At 49.9% G+C, this 25,666-nt stretch overlaps 1 protein-coding gene across 1 annotated transcript in view; it reads right to left on the bottom strand.

The window, feature by feature from the left end:
• The window catches only part of LOC119407187 (protein phosphatase 1 regulatory subunit 16A), a 301,652-nt gene that overhangs the window by 64,299 nt on the left and 211,687 nt on the right, over positions 1-25,666 (bottom strand). The window contains exon 5 of the mRNA XM_037674070.2: positions 24,784-25,060. Coding sequence (XP_037529998.1) covers positions 24,784-25,039 — 256 coding nt within the window. The 5' untranslated portion in view covers positions 25,040-25,060. The remainder of the gene's footprint in view (positions 1-24,783; positions 25,061-25,666) is intronic.

Below are 25,666 nucleotides of genomic sequence, written 5' to 3'. Positions count from 1 at the left end.
TGATACATACCCGTGGAACAAAACTCATTGCAGAATCGGAGTCCAGATTTTAGTCATTTTGGAGATAGGTATCAGGGGCGTAGCCGGGGGGGGGGGGGGGGGGGTTCAGCCCCCCCCCGAAAATTTTCAGTTTTGCTGGCGTATATATACACGCGCTCATACAAACGCACGCACAAACATACATAAAGTATGGTTGACCCCCCCCCCCCCCCCCCCGAAAAGAATTTCTGGCTACGCCCCTGATAGGTATCGATATGTTGGTTGAATCTTGCCGCCAAATACCCTTCGGAAATGACCCATATGTGACGTATTAAAAAAGGTCTTTCAAGTGGCAATGTTAGCTGACATATAGTACAACCCATGGAAAAAGAATGTCTTTATAGGGCAGCGTGCTTGATTTGGGCTGGTCGGTGCATAGTAGACGAAGAATGAAAGAACGCTTCGGACGGGACGAGAAGACAGAGGCACGGCGCTGAGTTTCCGTGTTCTTCTCGTCCTATCCTGTTTTATTCTTCGTCTCTATAGGGATTTTATGCAGCGAGACTACGCGCAGTCTTTTCGTTTTAGTGGAGGGCTTGAACTTTCACGAACGTTTCCCCGCCTTGGAGCTCAGTGAAAGCACCTGCGATGGTAAGCTATAGGTACATATTCATTATGTCACATTTATTACAGCGATTACACAAAAACATTAGGGATATAGAATAATAACGAATGCAAATAAAGTAAATAATAGTGAGATGTTAACTACATAAGCGTCTGGACTATTTACTTTTAGCTCACCCGTTTCAGATGAATCAAGTAGCCCCATATGCAAGAAGCAAAAGGAGATCAGTACTTGTCCCTCATTAAAGTTCTCCGAATAACTTGCTCCATATAAAAGAAATCGTTTTATCGAGATAAAATCTGAAACGTATATGTACGCGCAACGTATCAGGAACACACTTGAAGGGACACTAAAGAAAAAGAAACATTTCCTAATCAATTACATAGTCAAGAAACATTTCAAATTCTATAATCAGCACGCTCGCTGAGACAAGAGTCTTCGTAAGCGAGAAAACGCGTAAAAAGAAAATGCGAGTGCCGACGCCACCTTGCAAATTGTGCAATAAACACCGTGACGTCATAGATTCTGACGGTGTCTACAGGGATCTACGTAGTTTCCAATCGGTAAAAATTAAGTACGTTGACCTCTGAGAGGCCCATAGACTTAAAGGCCAACTCCGGCGATTTTTAGGCCATGTCAAAGTAATGGTGCTTTTATGTTCCTGAGACGCTCCTGTTACGGGCCCGATAGCAGAAATACTCGGCAAATTGGAGAATAATTTTAAATAAGCAAAAAAGCGCTACACCGAAACCGAAACCCAACCGAGTGTGCTGTCTACGTATGACGTACATGTTACGAACGAACCGGAAGTCGTGCAAGGCATGCCGGCCACGCTGGCGCCGAGTATGAAAACTGTGACAGCCGGGACGACCAGCGAAGCGCCGGCCAAACCAACGCTGTCTGTCGCCTTGTGCACAGCAGACGCTCGCTGTAGCGGCCGAAGCGCCGAAGTTATCGGTGCCCTCGGCTGCGTCACTTCCGCCGCCTTCCCAATACTGACGTCACAGACGCAATGTTGCCAATAATTGTGGGAAGCCAGGAGGGCGTTTGCAGACAATCTTTAAAATTCATTTGCAAACAATCTGCGCATGTCTCAAGCCTGTAATTTGGCATAAACGACGGGAACGTGCAAATGAACGTACCCAGCGAATTTCATTGAGATCCATCGACCTCGAAAAATCGCCGGAGTTGGCCTTTAACATACCGAGTTTCAAGAAGTTTAGTTGATTCAATGTCCCCAAAATACGACAAATACAGGTTGACATCCGTGACGTCACGCGTGGAGATCTGGGCCTGAAATTTAAAAATTGAACTTCGCCCTCGATTTTCTCTTTATGATGGTAAAACTAATTACATTCAAGTTCTCAGAGTACACTTTATCAGTCTTAACGAATTCATTGTATCACTTAGGTGTCTCTTTAAGAACTGAGCAAAGTCCAAGCCCGCCCCGACCCGAGCCCGCCACCTCAAAACCGGGCCCGGTCCTAAGCCCGGAGCTTTAGACCCGAGCCCGGCCCGGGCCCACCGTGGAAACTACCCGGCCCGGCCCGGCCAACGGGCCGGGCCGGGCTCGGGTTTTCGGGTAGGCCCGAACCCGCGCAGTGCTCTACCCGATAGTGTTGCATTATGCGAGGGGGCAACAGCAACGTGTGGCCAAACGGAAGCTACGGCCATGACCGGAAGCTCGACTGCTTGCGGACAATACGCAATTACGTCGGGAAAGCATAGGAGGAATTAGGGGTTTCTCCCAAGTTGCTGTCGGAGGAAACCGAACCCACTGCCAGGTTTTCGGATCCCGATTTTCTTCAAGAAAGGAAGAGAAGAAAGAGGTCCCACTGTGAGATGGTTATTAATAATGACTGCACGTATGACTGCGATGAATAATAATAATAATAATAATATATTATTATTATTATTATTATTATTATTATTATTATTATTATTATTATTATTATTATTATTATTATTATTATTATTATTTGTGCGTTCCTACGACAGCGAAAGAACTGGAAAGAATGTCTTCTATGAGTTTGCAACGTGAATACGCAGCATGGCACTGATCACACAAAATTCAGTAAAGGAAGAGGGGGGGGGGGGGGGGGGGGGCATCCCGCCCTGGCTCACAACCGCTGCATGAGACGCGCACGATCATAGGCGTGCGCAGGGTTCCCCTTTGGGGGGGGGGGGGGCGTCGCCCCTCCCCCTCCCTATTAAGTCAATGTATGGGGAAGACTTTGCGCCCCCCTCTTCTTAGGCATCGTCGTTCAACATCCAGTGAACGGTGCACGTGCCAAAGCTCTGCTGCGAAGTTGAGCCACGTTTTTTTTTTTAATATATACATGAAATATCCATGTCCTCACATATACAGGCTAACTTAAGCAAGTGTTCAAAAATACCCCGACGCACCCTATGACGACACGACCAAATGCATGTTGCTGACTATTGCATGGAGTAAGTCACACTATATTTTGTGTTCTGCTTATTTGCTTAATTACGTAAGATTAATTAACCCATTTCTGGAGCAACGAATATGGGCCAAAAGGTTCGATCAGAAAGTTGTAAACAGGTTTGCATTTATCTATCAAGTATTAGTGTTTTTCTGCTTATTGCAGATGCCCGCTTGAACATGTAACTGTTTTTCGTCTACGTCCTCCGATCATAAAGCCGATCCTGAGGCCCCCCAGCCCGACAGTCGTGCACAGCCGACAGAGTGGGCACTGCAGAGGACTGTTTTGCCTCACAATGGTTGCCACAAACCTCCGTTCGGGCTAACAATAACAAAAGGAACAAGGGAACCAACAATGTGTCAATATTACCTGGAGCGGTAGCGTAGACAATTTTTTGTTCGGTGGGGGTTGAAGCATACTTTATGTATGTTCGTGCGTTTGTACATGTATACATACACATGCGAAATTTTAAAAATTCGGGGCGGGGTTGAATCCCCCTGTTTACGCCAGTGGCTTGGATAGAAAGCGAAAGAAACAGTGCGAAGACAGCACGCGTTGACTCATCGGGCGCGCCGCACGGCTGATTTCCAACGTTTCCGCCGACCAGCTTCGTACGACTTTCACGGAAAATGATAAAACTGCACCTTCGCAAGTTTCCCGGTCGTGTCATTGCAGCTGTTATGACTAGAGACCGGATTTTAGGCAAATGCCTATTTTGTTCCTTGCGTTCCTATCGCGCCACTTTGATATATTAGCATGAATTAGAGGTTAAGAAGGGCTTTTATAGTGTTTTTATAGTGCCTATAAATGCCTATTTTTGGCGTTTGAGCCTAAATGACCATAAATGCATATAAATGCCTATTTTCAAAACTGGCGCTTATATGAACACTGTTTCGCCTCTAGTTTTGATTTCAAGTGCAGTTTGAGACAGTTATTCATGTTACCGCGTAACACTGACTGTTCTGAACTGTCTGGGGTTCAACCTAGTCCCCCAGTTCAGCCAACTTCCGGAAAACAACCGTTAGCAGCATTGAAGTGGGACACGCCGGCGAGCATTCCCTGCCTCACTAACATGGCGCCGGCGGTTGGCAAATGCGAGACCGCGGAGAGTCGTCAGCGGAGAGTGAAGAGAAAAAAAAAAAAAGAGGAGGAAAAAAATGTGATGTGCACGGGCTTTTGTTTTGTTTGTTATTTATTTTGTAAGGTGTTCACTGCAGTAGCGAAGCCAGAATTTTTTTAGGAAGGGGGGTGGGGGTTTAACCATACTTATGTGTGCGTTCGTATGTGTGCGTGTATATATATACATGCAAAACTGAAAAGTGTTGCACCCCCCCGAAGCCACCTTCCCTCCCTGGCTACGCCAATGGTTCACTGCCAGGGGAGAAATTGGCTCTAGGCGATTCGACCCGGACAATAGGAGGAATCGCTCCCGTCTTGTCTTTTAGCGATCTGGCTATCTGCTCGCGCTCCGCCCTTCTCAGTCATGCCGAAAAAACACCCAGGAGTGTGTTGATTTGACAGTGGCCACTCCACTCACCATGCAGAACACGGGAGAGACCATGGTCTGCGAACCGTGCGGGACAAAGCACTGTACGGCTGTGTTCAACCGTTGGCGCCTTTATGCAATTTTAAGCAATAACATTTGTTTTTCTGTCGTGGATAGAGGTCGCGCATGTCTTCGTTTGAAATTATTTACATTTATGGGAATTTTATTGTGCCTATATTTACTATTTTGGAAGCCTAAAACGTTGTTTTGCCGGCCTATTTTTGGCGCCTAAAACGAGCTTTGTTGACGCCTAAAAATCCGGCCTCTAGTTATGACATGTGAACTCGCAAGAGCGGACAGAAGTCTACTTTTTTCGCCGCGCACACACGCTTGCGCTGCTAGGAGCCATTGCCAACCTGCTGCGGCCAAGCGCGGCTATGCGCAGGGAACAGGGACATTCTGCCACCAGCCGCCGCAGTGGCGCTGCACGTCCGATTTGAAACAGCAGCGCACGAGGCCTATACGGGCTGGCAAATGTAAGCTTTGAAGACGCCGCGCTGGTCATGGGCGCTTGTCTGGCTGTCGGGCTCCTCTGGGGCGATCGGTTTTCAATGCCCGTCAAAGCATGCTGACTGCCATAGAAGCGTCATTTCTGGAGTACCTTCTTTGATCTTGGCATCGCATCAGGTTCCAAACAGACCACTCTGTGTCGCGATATGACGATGATGGAAAAAAACACGTGCAAACAACCTGCTCCAAGTGTTTTCGGCTGCGGATAGAGTTTGACTCAGCTGAAAAAGCACTTGTTGCCAGACCACACGTTATTCCCATTAAATTAAAAAAAAAGTTAATCTTCACCGTTTAGTAACATCTTTAGCCGCCCACGGCTGCGTTCGGCAGAACGCAATGAATTGGGGCGTGACGCAGGTTTCGAAATGCGTCATTTTTCGGCAAAGAGAAATCGCACTGAGACAAATAAACGACTCGTTCTTGTTCAGAAAAGCCCGTGGACTTCAAGTTGCGCAAAAAGAAAATAACCGCTGCTTATCGCTGTCTTGAACCGCGGCGAGGGAAGCATATAGTTTGTACGCGGAACATTAGGGAGCACTGCAATTACGGCGCGCAAGTGGGCATGTCACGTTTCTTTTTTATTTTATTATTTTTTTTTTTGCATTTCGCGGGCATCTGAAGTAAGCGGAAAAACACTAATGCTTATATATAAAAAGTTTTAACCTGTGAGATCGGACGTTTTGCAAACCGATCTACAACTATCCCTAATTGGTACTGTTTGCGCAGCTTCGTTGCTTAGAAAGCTAGTTAATAAATCTTGTGTAATTGATCAATTAAGCAGAACACAAGAGACGGTGCGGCTTACTCCGTGAAACAGTCAGCTACATGCATTTGGTCGCGTCGCCATGGAGGGCTTCGGCATATTTTTTAACTCTGGCTAAAGTTAGCTGGGGCACTTGGTATACGATGTCCAGCAATAAAATGATTAAATAGAAAACGCAATTAGAATCGTTTCTCGGGCTTGCCAGAGTAGTTCCATTGGCCGCCGCAAACCAAGAACGATAACAGCTGAGGTGTGTTTGCGTGTGTGTGCGTGTGTGTGTGTGTGTGTGTGTGTGTGTGTGTGTGTGTGTGTGTGTGTGTGTGTGTGTGTGTGTGTGTGTGTGTGTGTGTGTGGTGCGTGCGCGTGCGTGTGTGCGCGTGCGTGCGTGCGTGCGGCGTGTGTGTGTGTGTGTGTGTGTGTGTGTGTGTGTGTGTGTGTGTGTGTGTGTGTGTGTGTGTGTGTGTGTGTGTGTGTGTGTGTGTGTGCGCGCGCGCGCGCGCGCGTGTCAAGCGACTGTTAACGACTGCGCGTAAGAGGATAAAAAAAAAATCCACGCATATCCACGACGTGAATGCTGATGATGTGTGAGCGAAGCACTGGGGATCGTTCGGTAACCGTGAATCTCCCGTGTACATTGCCCACTCGCGCATGTAGAGTGAGAACGCGTGTGTACAGTTACATGTAATGTGTTTTATTGGTCATAACTCGTATGTCGTGTTCAGTTGTGGATTCCGTTTTGCCTTCATTATTACTGCTTTGTGGTCCGTGAAATGTAGAGCCAATGGTTCTTCGACCGGATCTAGCCTGAAGTTGGCAAAGACGAGGTCGCGCGGCGCCGCCCCCGAGAACAGTCTACTTTGGGACCATGCGCGCTACGCGCGCTCTGTAGACGGTTTTGCGCACGTTGTCACCTGTTAATCGAGGCGCTTGCTTTCGAGCGGCGCCGCGCCGAGTACGGTCTATTTTTGAACCATATGCGCGCTATGCTCGCTCTGTAGGCGGTTTATGCACAGCTGTTTTGCACCTGCGCTTCCACTGTAGACTACGGCGGACAGACGGACATTGTGAGGTCTCAAGGTGCTTCGCCCCATAAAAGATCCGCTATACCTGTCTAATTACGAGTCACGAGTTCACAGAAAAGAAGCACCTCGTCCCGTGCATGGCTAGTTCGACATCTCTCCCATGCCGCAAAAAATCGCCGGAATTCAGTCGTATATGGATTCGAATGACGCCCAATCTCGAGCTGTCGAGAATGGGAGAAAGGCGCGACGTCAATGTAGAGCGGTGGAATGGCGCGAAACAGCAGCCACGCACAAAAGAAGAAAAAAAAACGGCCTATCTCCAGTGCGCAAAGGCCCCTGTGCACGTTTGTGGCCCCGCTATACTTCCAGCGCAGTGGCACAACGCGCGGAAACATGCCGGCAGACTTTATGTGTGTGTGCGTATGTATCGATCTGTCACGTCGGCACGAGGCGGACGATGGCCACAGCGCGCTATCGAAAGCAATGGCTCAGGACTGAACGGGAAGAGATGTTGAGAGAGAAGCGGGTCTAACAATCGGACACGCAAGCCCGTCCGGCGCGTGTCCCTGTAAGTGTCAAGACATAGCGACAGCGAAAAGCACGGGTCGCGTTCGGAATTGTCCCCTGCCGCCCCCTTGACATCAGCGTTCACACTGAGCGCGCGGCTCTGCGGGCGATGCCCGAGGCACTGAAAGGCATCGTCCACGGGCCCTCCGTGGAGAAAGCGCGACGCGTAGCTGTCAGTAGACGTCACGCTCCGCTCGTCGGCGCATTTCTTCAGCTACGCAACCATAACGCCGACGAAAAGGCGCGATTCAGGGCGGAAACACTACGCACAAGGCAGTTTTTTTTTTTTAAATATCTTTTAACAGCGAGGCTCTTGACGGTCAGAATTTTTCGTGGCAATATCCTGGTCATTGAAAAAATATGGGCCGATTCCGGATGCAGTGCAATGCGCAGGTGCAGGTGAAGCAGGCTTCAAGCAGTGCGCCCCTAATATTCATACCAGTAAGTAATTATGTTGTATATGCGTCGTATAACACCCCTTAACACTTTCGTGACCGCGGAAAAATCGGTTGTTTTTGGCTAGTCTAGGAAATATTTTTTCCCTGCCAAAGAATTATAATTGATGCTAAAGGGTATCAAATGATAGAGGAAGAATTGGTCTTTCCAACAGTATTAATTTCAAACAACGGTTTTGTTTCTAATAAAATAAAAAAATATCAAAGAAAAATGCATCAAAAAGAAAGATTGATAAAAACATCAATGCTACTCTGCAAAGGTTAAACATTAAAAAAAATCGAAATATACGTTTTGAACGCAAAGCCCTCGTAGAATAATAGTGGAAATATAAGCTCTGTAAGTACAAAGATTATTTACATAAATACAAGAATATAGGCACTAGTGCCTATCAGGCCTCCGCGCGATGCAGGTTCTCGACGCGGTGAAACAAAGGCTGGCTGCGCATGTTTCGGGAAAAAAAATTTTTTTTTCTGTTCAGCTTTCCTAGCATAGTTTGCAGTTCTGGTATTTTTCAATTTTCCTGTGTATTTGTTGAAATGAACAGTGTAGCCTGTTCCAAATCTGCAAAAATCCATAATTGTACTCTCATTTCACCTATTTCTCGCTCATATACTGCCGAATACCATACCGATCTTCACATTTCACCATTTTCTCATCCACTGAAAGGTTCCGACGGGGTTGAAAGATAGCATGGAAAAATCGTTCATGTGTTGCAATAGAGAAGACACGTGGTGAAGATTCTCGTGGGATGCGACGGTCGTCTTCTTCAGATCAGAGACACTCAAGAAGCCTTGAACCTTTTCCGTGGCATCACTGACGGTAGACGAAGGCCTGGAAATACGTGTCGTCGACCCCAAACACCAATGCAAGCGCGGGACTTCAACGATTACCATGTACACATGGAGTGAGACGAACTTGCTCATCTTCCCTTCAGTCACCTCCCTCCATGGATCCGTCCCTCTCACTGTATGTTGGCTTTTCGAAAGTATGCGTCCACACATACTTATCTGTGTGGTTGCATGTCTCTCTGACGACTTCTGCGGCAAAAAACAACATGAAGACGCTGCCGCACAGCACGCCGGAGCGTTGGGTCAAAGTCCGCTCCGCGACGTCTTCGCGAAGAGAACTGCGCTCTTGCTGCAGCCGGCGCCAAATGCTCCCGCCCGAATGAAGTTAACACCTTGCAGATAAGAGCTGTTATGTTTAGAACGCACCGGATACGTTTACATCGACGCGCGGCAGCGATAAAACGACCCGAGGAGAAGACGAAACTTACCGGCGGATAGCTGCTGATGTTCCGGGGAGGTTTGACGCACTTCCGCCGTCCGTACGACTTCGCCTGGTGAATCGAAGTCGTGTTTCGTGTCTGTGCTGCTACCATCATCCAGAGATTCCCGCTCATATTAATCGGAATCCGTCGAAATTCCCCGTTTCTGTGGAGCACCCGCGAGCGGCGTCGACGCGAAGTCTGAAACAACGAGCGCTCACCTAGCCGACTGTGAACGAGCTTTAAAAATCTCCCCGCGGTGGAAAAAACGAACTCGCAAACAAAACTGATAAAAACGTGGTATTTTACGCTCTGTATTGCGTGAGCTGTCCAGAACCGCTCAGAGAGTGCCAAAACTTGATCTTGAAGTCATCGATAACATACTATCGATGGGAATAGGCGCGGCCACGAAAGTGTTAAGAAAAAGAACATTACGGCCCAGGTGGCGTATGTTGTGAAGTGGAGGACGCATGCTGCTGAATTGAAAACCTACGCGCGTACCGTTGTCTGACACCCGAATACCCCTCAGCAAAGTGCAGCTTTCTATTGGACTGCATCGAGGACCGGCCCGCTCTAGAGTAGGCGCCGATGTCTGACAGTGGGTATGCGAACCAGTGTTGTATGCGTTACCGAAAGAAAGTAACTAAATACGTTACTAGTTAAGCTAAAGAAAAAGGAACGCGTTACCGCCCTACGTTACCCACAAAAAAAAGTTAACGCGTTACCGTTACCGAAAAGAAGTAACGGACGTTACTTCTGCCGTTACTCCATGGTCAGAAATCTTAGTGCATCTTCGCAGCAGGAACCTACAATAGCAACTTTATAAGGCTCATATTTATATTTCCACATAAAAGTTCTAGCCCAAGCAACAATTTTACCCGAAGTACTGATCTAACGAGAATAATTTACACAAATGCGCTGTACCTTCACAGTACTATAGTGGCCTAAAGTTGGTTGTAGCATTTTTCGCCATTTTTCGCGGTGGGACATTACACAAAAAGTGATCAATTTCATCGTCAACGTTGCCTGCAAAGAAAACACCACTGGACAAATTTTCAGCAATTATGACGGCGTGCTTTCTACTTACAAAATATATGCGCAAATTTTGTAGCAATAAAGAAATGCTTAAATGGCCTAAATCTGGGGGAAAGTATTTGAATCCATGAACAATTTTTTTTTCAATTTAACCTCTATAATTACGGCAAATATTGCGACGGTGCATGTGAAGGTGTTCAGTGTTAGCCTCGCTCGCTGAGGAATTCAATGATCAGAACCGTAGTCGCAGTTGCAAATAGCAAGAAGGGAAACTCATTTTGAATACTAAGTTTATTAACAGCGCTAGATTACGGCAATTTGGCAATTTGCTCCCCGTTGCAGTTTCCTCCGCGCAACAAAGGACACCGCGCGGGGTCGCTTTGTCAACGTTTGGCGGGCCGCCGCTGTGACAATAACGTCGGGGCGAGCTCTGGGAAAGTGGCTCCTACAAGACGAGTGAATTTTGTGTAAAACTCCCGGAATAATTGAAATAAAAAGTAACGAGTAACGCGACAGCTCACGTTACCGAAAAATGGTAATGCAAGTACGTTACCCGTTACAGTCCTGAAATAGTAACGAGTACGTTAATAAGTTATTGAAAAAAGTAACGCGTTACCGGTAACGTCGTTACTTGTAACGCGTTACCGCCAACACTGATGTGAACACGCTTTATCCCAGGATGGGTATGTGCCATGGCTAGGGACCCAAATAGGCGAACAATTGAACAAATGTTTAGTCAAAATGGTTGATTCAGTATTTCAACATTCATTAAGAACAACTATTCATTCTAATCGACGCCATAATTTCTAGTATGAATTGAGACCTGTTGAGGTGTTTATTAGACGGCAGTCGGCGACGATGCTCAATGGCGACAGTCAAGCAAGAACACGAGCTCAGAGCGCGAGCGGGAAGAGCCCAAGAGGACGACCCACTAGAAGGCTATAGAGAGCGCAACCCCTTACTCAACTCAAAGGCCTCGCTACAATTACCCCGGGAACGAAAAGGGAGCCGTCCGGCGACCTAACAGCTCGTCACTATGAGTGGGTCATAGTAGGCCTTGAGGCGCTCCACGTTGACTATGTCGCGCCCTCGACGGCGCATGTCCGAAGATGGTTCGATGGGTTCGATCACGTAGTTGACCGGGGATGTGCGCTCGACGACCCGATAGGGGCCTTCGTATTTCGGCAGTAGTTTTGAAGAGAGGCCAGTTGCAGTGGTAGGGACCGAGAGCCATACGAGTGCTCCAGGGAGGAACGTGAACTCAGAAGTGGTGGTGCCACCGCGAATGCTCTTCTGCCGCTCTTGTTCCTGCGTTGTAAAAGTCTTGGCAAGCTCGCGACACTCTTCCGCAAGCCTGGCTGTGTCAGAAATCGGCGCACACTCAGTTGAATCCGGCTTGTATGGGAGTATCGTGTCGATGGTGTGCGACGGGTGCCTTCCGTACAGTAAGAAGAACGGTGAAAAATCAGTAGTGCTCTGAGGGGCGGTGTTATAGGCGTAGGTGACGAAGGGCAGAATGGCATCCCAATTGGTGTGATCGGCGGCGATGTACATTGAGAGCATGTCGCCGAGCGTGCGGTTGAAGCGTTCGGTTAGGCCATTCGTCTGCGGGTGGTAAGCAGTAGTTTTGCGATGAACAGCATGGCACTCTTTGAGAATGGCTTCCACGACTTCCGATAAGAAGACACGGCCTCGGTCGCTGAGAAGCTCTTGGGGTGGACCGTGACGCAGTATGAATCGGTGTAGTAGGAAGGAGGCAACATCGCGCGCTGTAGCCGCTGGGAGGGCGGCGGTTTCGGCGTATCGCGTTAGATGGTCAACAGCGACGATGGCCCAGCGGTTACCAGCCGAACTCAGAGGAAGTGGTCCATACAAATCGATGCCCACGCGCCCGAACGGACGGTTAGGGCAAGGTAATGGTTGTAGACCTGCTGGCGACACGTGCGTTGCAGGTTTTCGGCGTTGGCAATCGAGGCAGGCGCGAACGAACTTCTTTCTGCACGTAGCGGTACATCCCACGCCAGAAGTATCGTTGTCGAATGCGGTGGTAAGTTTTGGATACCCCAGAGTGCGCGCATTGTGGATCAGAGTGAAAGGACTCGCATATTTCAGAACGCAGACTGCGGGGTATCACAAGTAGTCACTGGCGGCCATCGGCGTTGTAATTGCGTCAGTGCAGTAGGTCGTCACGAATGGCGAAATGGTGGGCTTGACGACGCAACGCGAGAGTGGTTGGTGTTGCCGACGGATCAGTGAGCAAGTCTATCAGCGAGGCGATCCATTTATCCTTGCGCTGTTCGGTAGCGATGGTGTGAACGTCGATGGAAGAAACAATAATGTTACGTGACGAGCATGGGGTATTGTCGTCAGGCAAGGGCGAGCGCGAGAGGGCGTCGGCGTCAGCATGCTGGCGTCCGTTGCGGTACAGCACGTGGATATCGTAGTCCTGTAGGCGAAGTGCCCAGCGGGCGAGGCGGCCTGAGGGATCCTTCAATGACGACAACCAGCATAGTGCATGATGGTCGGTGATGACATCAAATGGGCGACCATACAAATAGGGTCGGAACTTCGTAAGGGCCCAGATGATCGCCAGGCATTCCTTTTCGGTGACGGTGTAATTGGTCTCGGCTTTAGTAAGCGTACGACTTGCATATGCCACGATATATTCAGGGAACCCCAGTTTGCGCTGCGCAAGGACAGCGCCAAGGCCAACACCGCTGGCGTCTGTGTGTACCTCTGTAGGGGCCGTAGGGTCGTAGTGGCGTAGTATGGGAGGCGACGTCAACAAACGACGGAGCGTTGCGAAAGCGTCGTCGCACTCTGACGACCACGAATGGAGGGACCCGTTACTTCCGAGGAGCTTCGTCAGCGGCGATATGATAGTCGCGAAGTTTCGAATGAAGCGCCGAAAGTAGGAACACAGTCCTACGAAACTGCGCAGTTCTTTGACGGACGTCGGTTTCGGGAACTCGGTCACGGCCCGAAGCTTGGCTGGATCGGGGAGAATTCCGTCCTTGGACACGACGTAGCCGAGTATTGTCAGCTGCCGTGCTGCAAATCGGCACTTCTTTAGATTCAGTTGCAGACCAGCGTTGCTCAAACGCGTCAACACATGCCGGAGGCGTTGAAGATGCGTGGAGAAGTCTGGAGCAAACACAACGACGTCGTCGAGGTAGCACAAGCACGTGCGCCATTTCAGGTTGCGCAGAATAGTATCCATCATGCGCTCGAAGGTGGCGGGCGCATTACACAGCCCAAACGGCATGACGTTGAATTCGTACAAGCCGTCGGGCGTGACAAAGGCGGTCTTCGGTCGAGCGTCATCAGCCATAGGTACTTGCCAGTACCCTGAGCGCAAATCGATGGATGAAAAGAATTCTGCTCCTTGTAGGCTGTCAATCGCGTCGTCTATGCGCGGTAGTGGATACACGTCCTTACGAGTGATCTTGTTAAGTCGTCGGTAGTCCACACAGAACCGCACAGAACCGTCCTTCTTCGCAACAAGAACGACAGGAGACGCCCAGGGGCTCTTAGATGGTCGAATAACATTGCGTCGAAGCATGTCGTCGACTTGCTCGTTGATTACGCGGCGTTCTGTGGGAGATACGCGATATGGACGTTGCCGCAGTGGCGGTTGGGCGCCAGTGTCGATGCGATGCGTAACGGTGGACGTGCGACCGAGAGAAGTTTGAGCGACATCGAAAGAAGCACGAAATTCTTCCAAGAGACCCAGAAGCTGGGAACGCTGGACTGGCGTAAGGTTGTCAGCAATGGAAGAAGCGAATACGTCATCGGGCGATGAACCAGACGTGGTAACAGCACTGAGCGTACTGGAGTTGGGGCAGTGCGTGTCATCTGGTTCGTCCATAACTTGTGCGTCTTCGAGGGGTTCCACGCTGCCGAGGCATTCTCCTCGCACCAACGTAACACTGTACGGAGATGGGTTGATAACAAAAATTGACGCGCTGCCCTGAGTGACTTGCACGGTCGCGAAAGGCACTAGCAAGCCTTTCCTCGTGCAAACACGGTCAGATGGCGAGAGGAGTGCCACGGTGTCGGAGAGACTGGCGCAGTAGACGGACAGCGCCGTTGACGAGTTTGCAGGCACTGTGGTGTCGTCTTTGACGAGTACCTTGCTCACAGACGATGGACAGTCAGCCGGCGTCAGATCAGAGAATGGTGAGAGCTCTATTTCGGCTGGTGCGCAATGAATCACGGCGTCGTGGTGGGAGAGAAAATCCCATCCTAGGATGACGTCGTGAGAGCATGCTGGAATTATGATCAATTCGACGGCGTACAGAGCATCCTTAATCATGACGCGGGCTGTGCACACCGCTGTAGGGTGAATACTTTGGGCGCTGGCTGTACGGAGGGAGAGCCCGGGAAGTGGCGTCGTCACTTTTCGCAGTAATCGGCTAAGTTTGGCGTCAATAACGGATACGGCGGCTCCAGTGTCGATAAGGGCAGATGCGCGAACACCGTCCACAAACACGTCTAACACGTTCGATGGGCTTCTCTGAGGGCTTTCGCAGTTCGACAGCGTCGCAGCCCTTGCCTCGTGGACTGCGACGACTAGTTTTCCTGGTCACGTGGGACCGGACGTGGCCGCATCGGTGACAGTGATCGGCGTCGTGGGGACGGCGAACGGCGTGTAGATGGAGCTGAGCGAGACGACGGTGACATAGGCGGCGGTGAAGCGTAATACGGGCGGCTTGACTGGCTGGTGATGGTTGAGCCGACACGAGGCGGCTGCACGCGATTGCAATAGCGGGCAACATGACCGGCGCAACCGCACGCGAAGCAGATCGGGCGGTTGTCAGAAGTGCGCCATCGATTCGTCGGGGTAGGTCCCATCCATGACGCAGGACGCGGTGGACGAGGCGTCTGCTGATGCGACTGCATGATGGGCTGCATTGGTGGCCCAGGTATGACGTTGGCAAACGCAGCCGGCACACTCGCTTCAAAAGCCTGAGGTCTGGCGACGGCTTCGGCGTAAGTAAGTGGGGCAGCCACAGAGATCGCTTGGGGTGACCTGGCTACAACTTGCGCGTAACTGAGCGGTGCAGGCGCCGGAGGGGGCTGGTGGTATTCCGGCATGACCTCCGCGATTTCCTGCTGAATAGCGCGGCGTAAGGGAGGCAGCAGCGTGGTCGATGGCTGTTCAACATGCTGCTGCTGAGGGAAGGCCAGTAGGGAGAACTGGCGGGCAATTTCCTCGCGCACAAAGGACTTGATCTCGGCTAGCAAGGCGGACTGATTAGAAATGACCGACAAGCCAGCGAGATCGGCGTCGCGTGATGCAGGTCGACGGGTCAGCAACCGCTGCCGGCGCAGCTCCTCGTAGCTTTGGCAGAGCGTGATCACCTCGGCCACAGTACGAGGGTTCTTGGCGAGCAGCATAGTGAAGGCGTCGTCGTCGATGCCTTTCATAACGTTGCGGATCTTGTCAGGCTCAGGCATAGCTGCGTCGGCTTTCTTGCACAAGTCCAGGACATCTTCTATGTAGCTCGTAAAGGACTCACCGGTCTGCTGAGCTCGTTCACGTAAACGTTGTTCGGCTTGCAGTTTACGAAGGGCAGGGCGGCCAAACACGTCGATGATGGCTGTCTTGAAAGCAGACCACGTGGGGAAATCGGTGGCGTGGTTGTTGTACCACAGGCCCGCCACACCCGCGAGGTAGAAAACCAAGTTGCTGAGTTTGCCTGCCTCGTCCCATTTATTGGGTACGCTCACACGCTCGTACATCGCAAGCCAGTCCTCAACGTCGGTCCCATCCGCGCCGGTGAAGATAGGGGGGTCGCGGATGCGGGGGACACCGGGGCAGGAGGTCGTTGTTGGAGGAGGCGTTTGCTGAGCAGCGTCTTGAGGCATGGTAGTTGGTAGGGTACGGGATCTTAGCTCCAGGGGCATCGAATCGGAGCACAGCACTCTCCACCAATTTGTTGAGGTGTTTATTAGACGGCAGTCGGCGACGATGCTCAATGGCGACAGTCAAGCAAGATCATGAGCTCAGAGCGCGAGCGGGAAGAGCCCAAGAGGACGACCCACTAGAAGGCTATAGAGAGCGCAACCCCTTACTCAACTCAAAGGCTTCGCTACAGACCTTTCAAATCATATATCTTATCTGCCAGACTCTTAACAAATCCCTCTGAGTGGGCAGGCGCCAACCATCCTAGCTTGGAGCATCATCGTCATGGACGAAACAGGCCGAACTGAGCTACATCTTACTGCAGGATTACTGAATACATTTCGCTAAAGATGAAAAAAGAGAGAGAGAGAGAAAGAAACAAGTTCGCTTGCAAAAGATTATCACAACACACACGCGGGGTATACGCCAACGTGTATCATTATTATTATCGTGCCCTTAGCTTTCAACGAGCAACTCAGCGCGGGTAGAAGTATGTATGGAATAATATGCATCCTTGAAATGGGCTGCGCGGAAACAAGGACACGAGAAGAAGTACAACACACCACAGGTGCTCTGTAGTGTGTTGTACTTTTTCTCGTGTCCTTGTTTTTGCGTTGCCCATTTCAAAGATGCATAACGAATTTAAACATGCCCAAATGTCAATTCTTCTATATGGAAAAAAAGCAGTGTCGTTTGGAGGTACAGTTCAAATGTTATGTAGCGCCGTTGCGCAATAGTAAGAGAAGGCACACACACACAGATCTGCGCATCGCCATGCTAGGCATTGTTTCAAGCAGAAAGGGGGCACCCGAGGGAGGCCGAGCGTGGGACGATGAGAAATATGGCCCGCGTAAAAATCGGGGTCACGCCGAGACCATCCCCTTCCGTGTCATCCGCTCCTCGAACAGAGCTCTGCTCTTACGGCCACCCCGTCCGGCTTCCGAGAACCAGAGGAGAAACACGCGGGGAAGAGGAAACCGCACGGGGCAGGGACAAAAAATCAGGGAAGCGCCAGAGAGGGCGAACACGCCGGCCGAGGCCAAGACGGAAAAGCGAAAACCGTGTCTCCCTTCGGTCGTGATCGCATCCGCGCCGATTAACGCGAGGGCGCTCGCTCGTCCCGTGGTGGGACAGAAGACGAGCCATTTACATATTTCGATCGAAGGGAGGCCCTCGGCCTTCTGACTCGACGAAAGGCCGAAGCTCGCTGATCCGACCGAGAACCGCGCGGCTCACGTCCATTGAGAACAGGCGCGCCTAGCGAATGCATCGGGTGCGTAAGATCCAGAGAAGGCACCGTCCTGCAAATAAGAGACCGGGGCCGCGCTTCTGAGGCTCCCCACTTGTGCCTATACTGGCGCCAGGGATGGGGGCCAAGTGATGGGCGCCGATAACTGGAGTGCTGCGTCGACGCGACGCCAACGACGCTCCGCCCTTCAAGCACTTACCGCCACTCGGCAATGCATCACCAAGCTTACGGTATACAGGGTGCGCGCATTATTATCGCTCCCGCGTGAAAATTGTTACACCACAAATACGCGCCTCCTCTCTTCATTAGACTGGGTCGGTACGAATATTACTACAGCAGCAACGACGAAGAACTTGCGGGATTTAAAGTTACCTTGGGAAAACCCCTCACCGACGCAGCTGCAAGCAAGGCGTGACGTCCACGAGTTGCTACGCCCTCGTGCGTTTGGGTCAGAATGTATGCAAGATATTTCAGAAAGCGGCATCCGGGAAGACCTAGCGACTAAGGCTCTGCAAGGGACGCCTTCGCGGGTGCCAGCGGAGGCGCCCTGGCTCGACTTCGTCAACTCGCCTCAGAAATATTTGTTCGGATTCAATTTCGAGAGACAACGCCGCCAAAATTACGAATCCCGCACATCGAAAATGGGGCTATGCTACTTCTGTCGCCTCCGAGTATTTTGCTAGACACTTATCGCACAGAACAGCGTGAAGAGTCTTCCGCACACTATACGCAAGAGCGCTTGCAAGAGCGAGTGTGAGTGGTATAGCAAGGAAGTGCTCTTACATCAGTCAAAAAAAAAAGCACGAGCTCGGATTCGCCCGTGTCTATTCGAGGAGCACTGGCTTACGAGTACAGACGGATTCACCCCCATCCTTTTCTTTTTGCCAAGCAGAAGCACACGCGAACGCAGAACAAGAGGAGAAAGGTTGCTCTATAGTTTCCATTACTCTCTCGAAGACAGTGTGGAATAAAAACATGGAAAGCACAGACCCGACCCCAATGGACCGTTTTTCGTGAACAAGCCTTCCTACGTAATAATCAGGGGCTAACTGCAAGAAAACTGGCACTCCGTTTCCAAATCTTTTCCGGGTAGTAAAAGCCTGCTTTTGTTTCACTGTAGTTCGCCGAAAATGGGAAAACTCAGCCCACACCTAAGCTGAGAAGGGGGGCCGAAAAGGCGGCTGTTGCCAAGAAAGGTGCCTGTATAGTGGGAGCCACGCATGCACCTAAATCCGCGCGCGGACGATCAATCACGACCACGTACACCAACCGAGCTTGCAGTCCCGCCATTAGTGACAAACGCAGATCGTCCCCTATGGCGTGAAGTGAAAAGCATTTGCTACGTTTGTTTCAAGCGACGTGAATAAGGCTGTGTTTCGCGAGAGAGAAAGAAAACAAAAATCGAAGACAGCCAGAGGACAAAGACGCCGCAAGACGCTTTCTATACCGGGTCCCCGTAAAGCACGGTCAGACCATTCTCTCCAAGGACACTTTCTCGGACACTTTCTCCGCGGGACAACTGTCGGAAAAAAGAACAAACCAGGAATATGCTGACCTAGAACTAGTAGCACAGAAAGAAGCGCGCAAAACAAACAAACAATAAATAAATAAATAAATAAATAAATAAATAAATAAATAAATAAATAAATAAATAAATAAATAAATAAATAAATAGTGGAGGCCTTCCGAAACTGTCCAACGCGCTGCTTCTTCGCTGTTCTCTTCTTGTCCGCAATGCGTGGTTTTCGCCGCCTTTCCGTTGATTAAAACTCCGCGTAAAATAACAAGACGGAAGCTCATCGCTACACGTGTCCCAATCATTGTTCCTACGGCTCTGTTCGACCAATAGCCGAGCGCCTTCTGACAGCCTCGGAGTGCTTTTGTCAACTCTGGTTGGCGCCCGGCACTGCAACTACTGCTGCCCACGACAGAAAGCGTGCCTCGCCGGTTTTGCGCGCATTGCTGCGGGTGTCTCGAAGTGTGACGAAATATCGTTTGGGCCGCAGACGGAGCCCCGTCGTCGTTTATTTCTCGCCTTCCGAGTGACGGCCTTCGTGTGAACAGAACGATACGAACAGCCCGGAGCCTTTTCTGTCAGTCCGGCAGGGCTTCTGAGCAACGTAAGAACAGCAGCGTGAAATTAAAAAACAAAAAAACAAAAAAAAATTCGGCAGATCCCACGCACTGTGGGAATCGATGTAATGCGAAGCAGTCAGCAAAGAGCTGCACACATCGCCTTCTTTATCTTTGAGCCAAATGAAATCATTCATGCCATGGCATCTAGTCCACCATATATCGCATGTTTGCCATGCACGTGCGCATGCATGCACAATCTAGAGTACACCATGCCAATGAAACGCATATTCTGGTATATAAATGCATGACCTGTCGTTTATGTTCATCACGCACTCGTGCCATGCCATACCAATTTTGGTATATATCACGTTAACAAAACTGCGGGAAGCGCACCATGACAGTGGTATGTAAATCATACCGTACATGATATGCATAACATGATTCGCATGTTAAGACCTCTCAGTTATGTTCGTCATACAGTCACATCGCGCAATACCAGTTTTGGTGTATATCAAGCTATCGAAACGGCCGCGAATGCACCATGAGCGTCGCATGTAAGTCATGACATACATGGCATACATGTCATAGTTTATGTTACCACCTGTTATTCATGTTTTTCATACAGTCACATCGCGCAATACCAATTTTGGTGCATATCAACCTAGCGAAACGGCCACGAGTGCGCCATGAACATGGCGTGTAAATCATGTCGTACATTTTATGCATGTCATGATTATCATGTTACCACCTTTCATTTACGTTCGTCATACAGCGGCGTCGCGCCATACCAATTTTGGTGTATACCAAGCTAGCGAAACGGCCGGGAATGCACAATGAGCGCGGCATGTAAATCATGACATACATAACCTGCATGTCATAATTTCCATGTTACCACCTCTCATTTACGTTCGTCATGCAGTCGCGTCGTGCAATACCAATATTGGTGTATGTCAAGCAAGCGAAACGGCACGAGTGCGTCATGAGCATGACATGTAAATCATGTCGTGCATGTCATGATTTTCATGATACCACGTCTCATTTACCTTCGTCATACAGTCGCTTCGCGCAATACCAATTTTGGTGTATATCAATCTACTGAAACTGCCGCTAGCGCATCATGAGCGTGGCATGTAAATCAGGTCGTACATGACTTGCATGGCATGATTTTCATGCTACCACGTCTCACTTACGGTCGTCATACTGTCGTGTCGCGTAACACCAATTTTGGTGTATATCACGTAAGCGAAACGGACGCGAATGCACCATGAGCGTGGCATGTAAAGCATGACATACATGTCATGGATTTCATGGTTTTCATGCTACCACCTGTTATCCATGTTCTTCATAAAGTCACATCGCACAGTACCAATTTTGGTGTATATCAATCTAGCGAAACGGCCGCGAGTGCGCCATGAGCGTGGCATGTAAATCATGTCATACATGACATGCATATCATGATTTTCATGTTACCGCGTGTCAGTTATGTTCGTCATACAGAAATGTCTCGTCATACCAGTTTTCGTATGTATGCCTTCATTTAAACGGCCGCGAGCGCCACGAGACCATGTGATGTAAATCATGCTGCACATGACATGCGCGTCACGATTTGCATGTTAGGACCTGTCATTATGTTCCTCATGAACTCTTGTCACGCCGTACCAATTTTGGTATATATGAAATTAACGGAACGGCCGCAAGAGCCCAAAGGCCGTGGAATGTAAATCATACTGTTCATGACATGCGTGTCATGATTTTCATGATATGACCTGTCATTTATGTTCGTGATAAGGTCATGTTATGACGCACCAATTTTGGTACACATCCGAATAACAGAACGGCCAGGGAGCCCAAAGGCCGTGGAATGTAAATCATGCTGTTCATGACATGCGTGTCATGATTTTCATGATATGACCTGTCATTTATGTTCGTAATAGGGCCATGTTATGACACACTAATTTTGGTATACATCTGATTAACGAAACGGCCAGGAGAGCACAAAGTCGTAGGCGGATGAGACAGACAGACAGACAGACAGACAGACAGACAGACAGACAGACAGACAGACAGACAGACAGACAGACAGACAGACAGACAGACAGACAGACAGACAGACAGACAGACAGACAGACAGACAGACAGACAGACAGACAGACAGACAGACAGACAGACAGACAGACAGACAGACAGACAGCAGACAGACAGACAGACAGACAGACAGACAGACAGACAGACAGACAGACAGACAGACAGACAGACAGACAGGACAGACAGCAGACAGACGACAGACAGACAGACAGACAGACAGACAGACAGACAGACAGACAGACAGACAGACAGACAGACAGACAGACAGACAGACAGACAGACAGACAGACAGGACAGAAGCAGACGACAGACAGACAGACGACAGACAGACAGCCCAGACAGACAGGACAGACAGACGACAGCCAGACATGACAGGACAGACCGACAGACAGACAGACAGACAGACGACAGACAGACAGACAGACCAGAGACAGACAGACAGGACAGACAGACAGACAGACAGACAGGACAGACAGACAGACAGACAGACAGACAGACAGACAGACAGACAGACAGACAGACAGACAGACAGACAGACAGACAGACAGACAGACAGACAGACAGACAGACAGACAGACAGACAGACAGACAGACAGACAGACAGACAGACAGACAGACAGACAGACAGACAGACAGACAGACACAGACAGACAGACAGACAGACAGACAGACAGACAGACAGACAGACAGACAGACAGACAGACAGACAGACAGACAGACAGACAGACAGACAGACAGACAGACAGACAGACAGACAGACAGACAGACAGACAGACAGACAGACAGACAGACAGACAGACAGACAGACAGACAGACAGACAGACAGACAGACAGACAGACAGACAGACAGACAGACAGACAGACAGACAGACAGACAGACAGACAGACAGACAGACAGACAGACAGACAGACAGACAGACAGACAGACAGACAGACAGACAGACAGACAGACAGACAGACAGACAGACAGATAGATAGATAGATAGATAGATAGATAGATAGATAGATAGATAGATACGCTCAAAGTCGCAGAAGTTCGCTAAGAAATGCTTCGCATTTAAAAACACGGACAAACAAACCACGACAGAGTTGTGGTTTAGCGGCTGTATTGCGCCTATCGTTGTTTGTTTGTCTGTCCGAGTTTCTTGAATTTTGCGATGCTGTTCTCAAGGTCGTGTACACCCAACAGCAAAAGTGTACGGGACGTTGGTCCCAAACAAATGCGAATTTCTTCTCCATTACTGCGGAATGCTTCTAATCTATCTGGTGACTGTACAGGCTACAGTACAAACTACAGGATGGAACATTTATTTGGAGGTCATGTTCCTAGACAAAGCGAGAATATAGCTTTCCAGAACATTTCGCGTCCCGCGAACTCCCGAGGAAGATGGCCGCTTATCCATACAAGCCTCGGTGCCCAGCATAAGGCGATAGAGTTGGAGCCCTTTCCAATAAGGGAACGCGAAGCGGCGTTCACACTCCCGACTGCGTCCGATTTCCAGACAAGCTGCATGTTTGTAAACAAACAGCCATAGTAGGCGGGCAAAAAGTGCAGGCGGTGACGTACGTTGACATCGATTTTTCGTCGCTCTTCACCGCTTTGAACAAACTGTCAATTCGCTAATGTGATCCGTCGAAAACTCAACCACGCGCATAGTTAATCTCGTGCTTCGAAGTTTACAAATTTTACAAAGCCTGTTAACGCTCGTTTATGAGTGAACGAAATACGACGGCACCGCCGCTCTATCCTCGTGGCGTCCCAATCTGCAGCTCGTCTAAATTTGTCAGGCGGCCATCGCTATATACAGAGGCGCTACAACACTCCACTGATGGAAAGGTGGCACAGGCTAACACAGAAAATAACGCCGGGGTTGTCGACTACAATTGCGTGAACATTATTTTTTTTTCTATCTAAACCTTCCGGCGCACTTTATATAGCACACGAAGCGCGGGGGTTCGACATCGGAGTCTGATCAGAAAGAAGAAAATTATAGTTCCAGGTGTGTCACAGTGTCGCAGTGTCAGCTTTGAGCGTTCTCTCGGAAGCCGACTCGTTTAAAAGGCCTCGGTGGAGCAGTTACGTAACACCACCGATCACAGAAACCGGCGGCTGCGGTATACGCAGCTGCACATAAGCGCGTCAGCGCGGCAAATTCGACGAAATCGGTAAAGCAAAAGCACGCTCCGCGTCTACGACACGGACATTCACTCAAAATGAATTGTAACGCTGATAGTGCCCTACTAGTAATGCGCAGGCCGCACTGTGCGTCACACATCCACCAGTATAAGTGCGACTTGAGCAGCAGCAGACGACAAAAGGCATATAGCTTCAGGGTCGCGGACAAGTGCCAGTGATAAAGCGATGCTAAAAAAATCTAAATTTTCGTACCCAAACTGCTACGGCTATATAGCTGCAACGGCGCTGCATTATCCACAGGCCCGACATTACCAAGGCAATTCTAATGTCGTTAAACTCGGTCACATGAATCTCGCCCACTTATGTGTAATCAATAGACATCGTGAAAATCAATGGATTCAATGGGGCTTTACGAGAGTCTGGAGGACCAGCGGCATCTGGTAAACCAGGCCCAGGCAGCGGCAACGACAAATGGCCATCTGGTTAGCGATTGGCCGTTGTGAAGACAGCGAACCGGCTCTTGACACAACATAAAATGTTTCACTATCTCTCTTTCTCTTGCGAGCCAGGGCCACGATGATTACTAGATACGCCGAAGTGTGGGACCTCGGATTAAGTTTGACCAGATCGGGCTGTTTAACGCGCGCACCTAAACCGAAGTGCACAGCCTTACGCCCCCATATAAATACGATCGCCGTGGCCGCAAACCGAACCCGCGTGCTCGAGCTCAGCAGCGCAACATTTTTGCCGCTAATTTGTACACGGCGGGTTATAAAGAGAACGAAAGCGGAAGAGAATACACCACAAATGGTGGTACGTTGTCTTCCAAGACAACGTCAGAGCTATCAACGACTTGGTGCGGTCATGGCGCGGAAGACAGCGCCATGACCGTGTAGGCCAACGGCGCGCGCGTCAGTCAGTGGTCCATCGTATCCGGCTGGCGTACGCGGGGCTATACTTACCATTCGGACTCCGGCTGCCCGCGCGCGATACAGGCGCGAGAAATGCTCACAGCGTGTTGTGTGACAGCGTCGGGCGCCGACCCATAGTGACCGCCTATATGCGAGACCCCCCGACTGTATAATCCGAGTATGACACAAGGGGTACCGACCTTCGTCAACGTCGTTCCGTGCTGCGGCCTCGAGGAGCATGACGCTGGGGACGAAGTGCACCTTGTACTCGGTGGGCGGCGGCGCGGCTGCCGGCGACGAGGCCTTGCCCTTCTTCGCCTTTTGCAGCTCGCGCTCGTGCTGGCTCCACTTCTTTAGCTGCTGTTGGCGCCGCTTCTTGGCGTGCTTCAGGCGCTCCTGGGTGCTCATCTTCTCCACCACGCTCATCTCTGTCACCAGCTCGCTGTGGTCCGCCATGGTGACAGACAAACGACGCACCTGCGCGCACACACACAGTGAAGCATCATCAGTTTCACACCTGTTTCTCAACGGGACGCTGCACCGAGTGAACGTTTCACACTCAACACCGTGAAACCGCACCAGAAGGTGTAGCCTCGTCGGGAGAATCAGAACCTCGAATAGCACGCTCACATCTGTCCCTACGCCGTACAACATGCAGCTTAATTGCTTGCTCCGGAAATGCTGACCCTAGAGCGCCCACATCGGCAGTAAGGGAGCGAAATATAAAGGCTGAAAAAAGGTTGACACGGAGGTGTTGTAATCGCACACTGAGATTTCATTTACCGAGTTCTCGTAAAATTTTCCGATTTTGGGTCAGTATCCCTTTAACCGTCGCGAAAACGTGTCTTGTAAACATTGCAAAGCATTGGTGATGTTTTTCGAGAAAGTTTTTAATTGAATTCATTTAGACATCGAAATGTCTAAGTGCTCTGGAACTAAGAAGAAATGACCACGCCTGAAAGGGCACTGCGATCCTCTGATTCCTTACGTGCTACATACTACAATACAAAGCACAGCGAGCGCACAGCAGCAGATAAGCGAAAACGAAGTGCCCTACTCACTTTCATCACTCCAAATAATAAT

This window comes from Rhipicephalus sanguineus, chromosome 1 (genome assembly GCF_013339695.2).
Source record: "Rhipicephalus sanguineus isolate Rsan-2018 chromosome 1, BIME_Rsan_1.4, whole genome shotgun sequence".
Lineage (NCBI taxonomy): Eukaryota > Metazoa > Arthropoda > Arachnida > Ixodida > Ixodidae > Rhipicephalus > Rhipicephalus sanguineus.
Note: the sequence above shows the minus strand (reverse complement) of the source record. Positions and strands in the feature narration are given on the sequence as shown.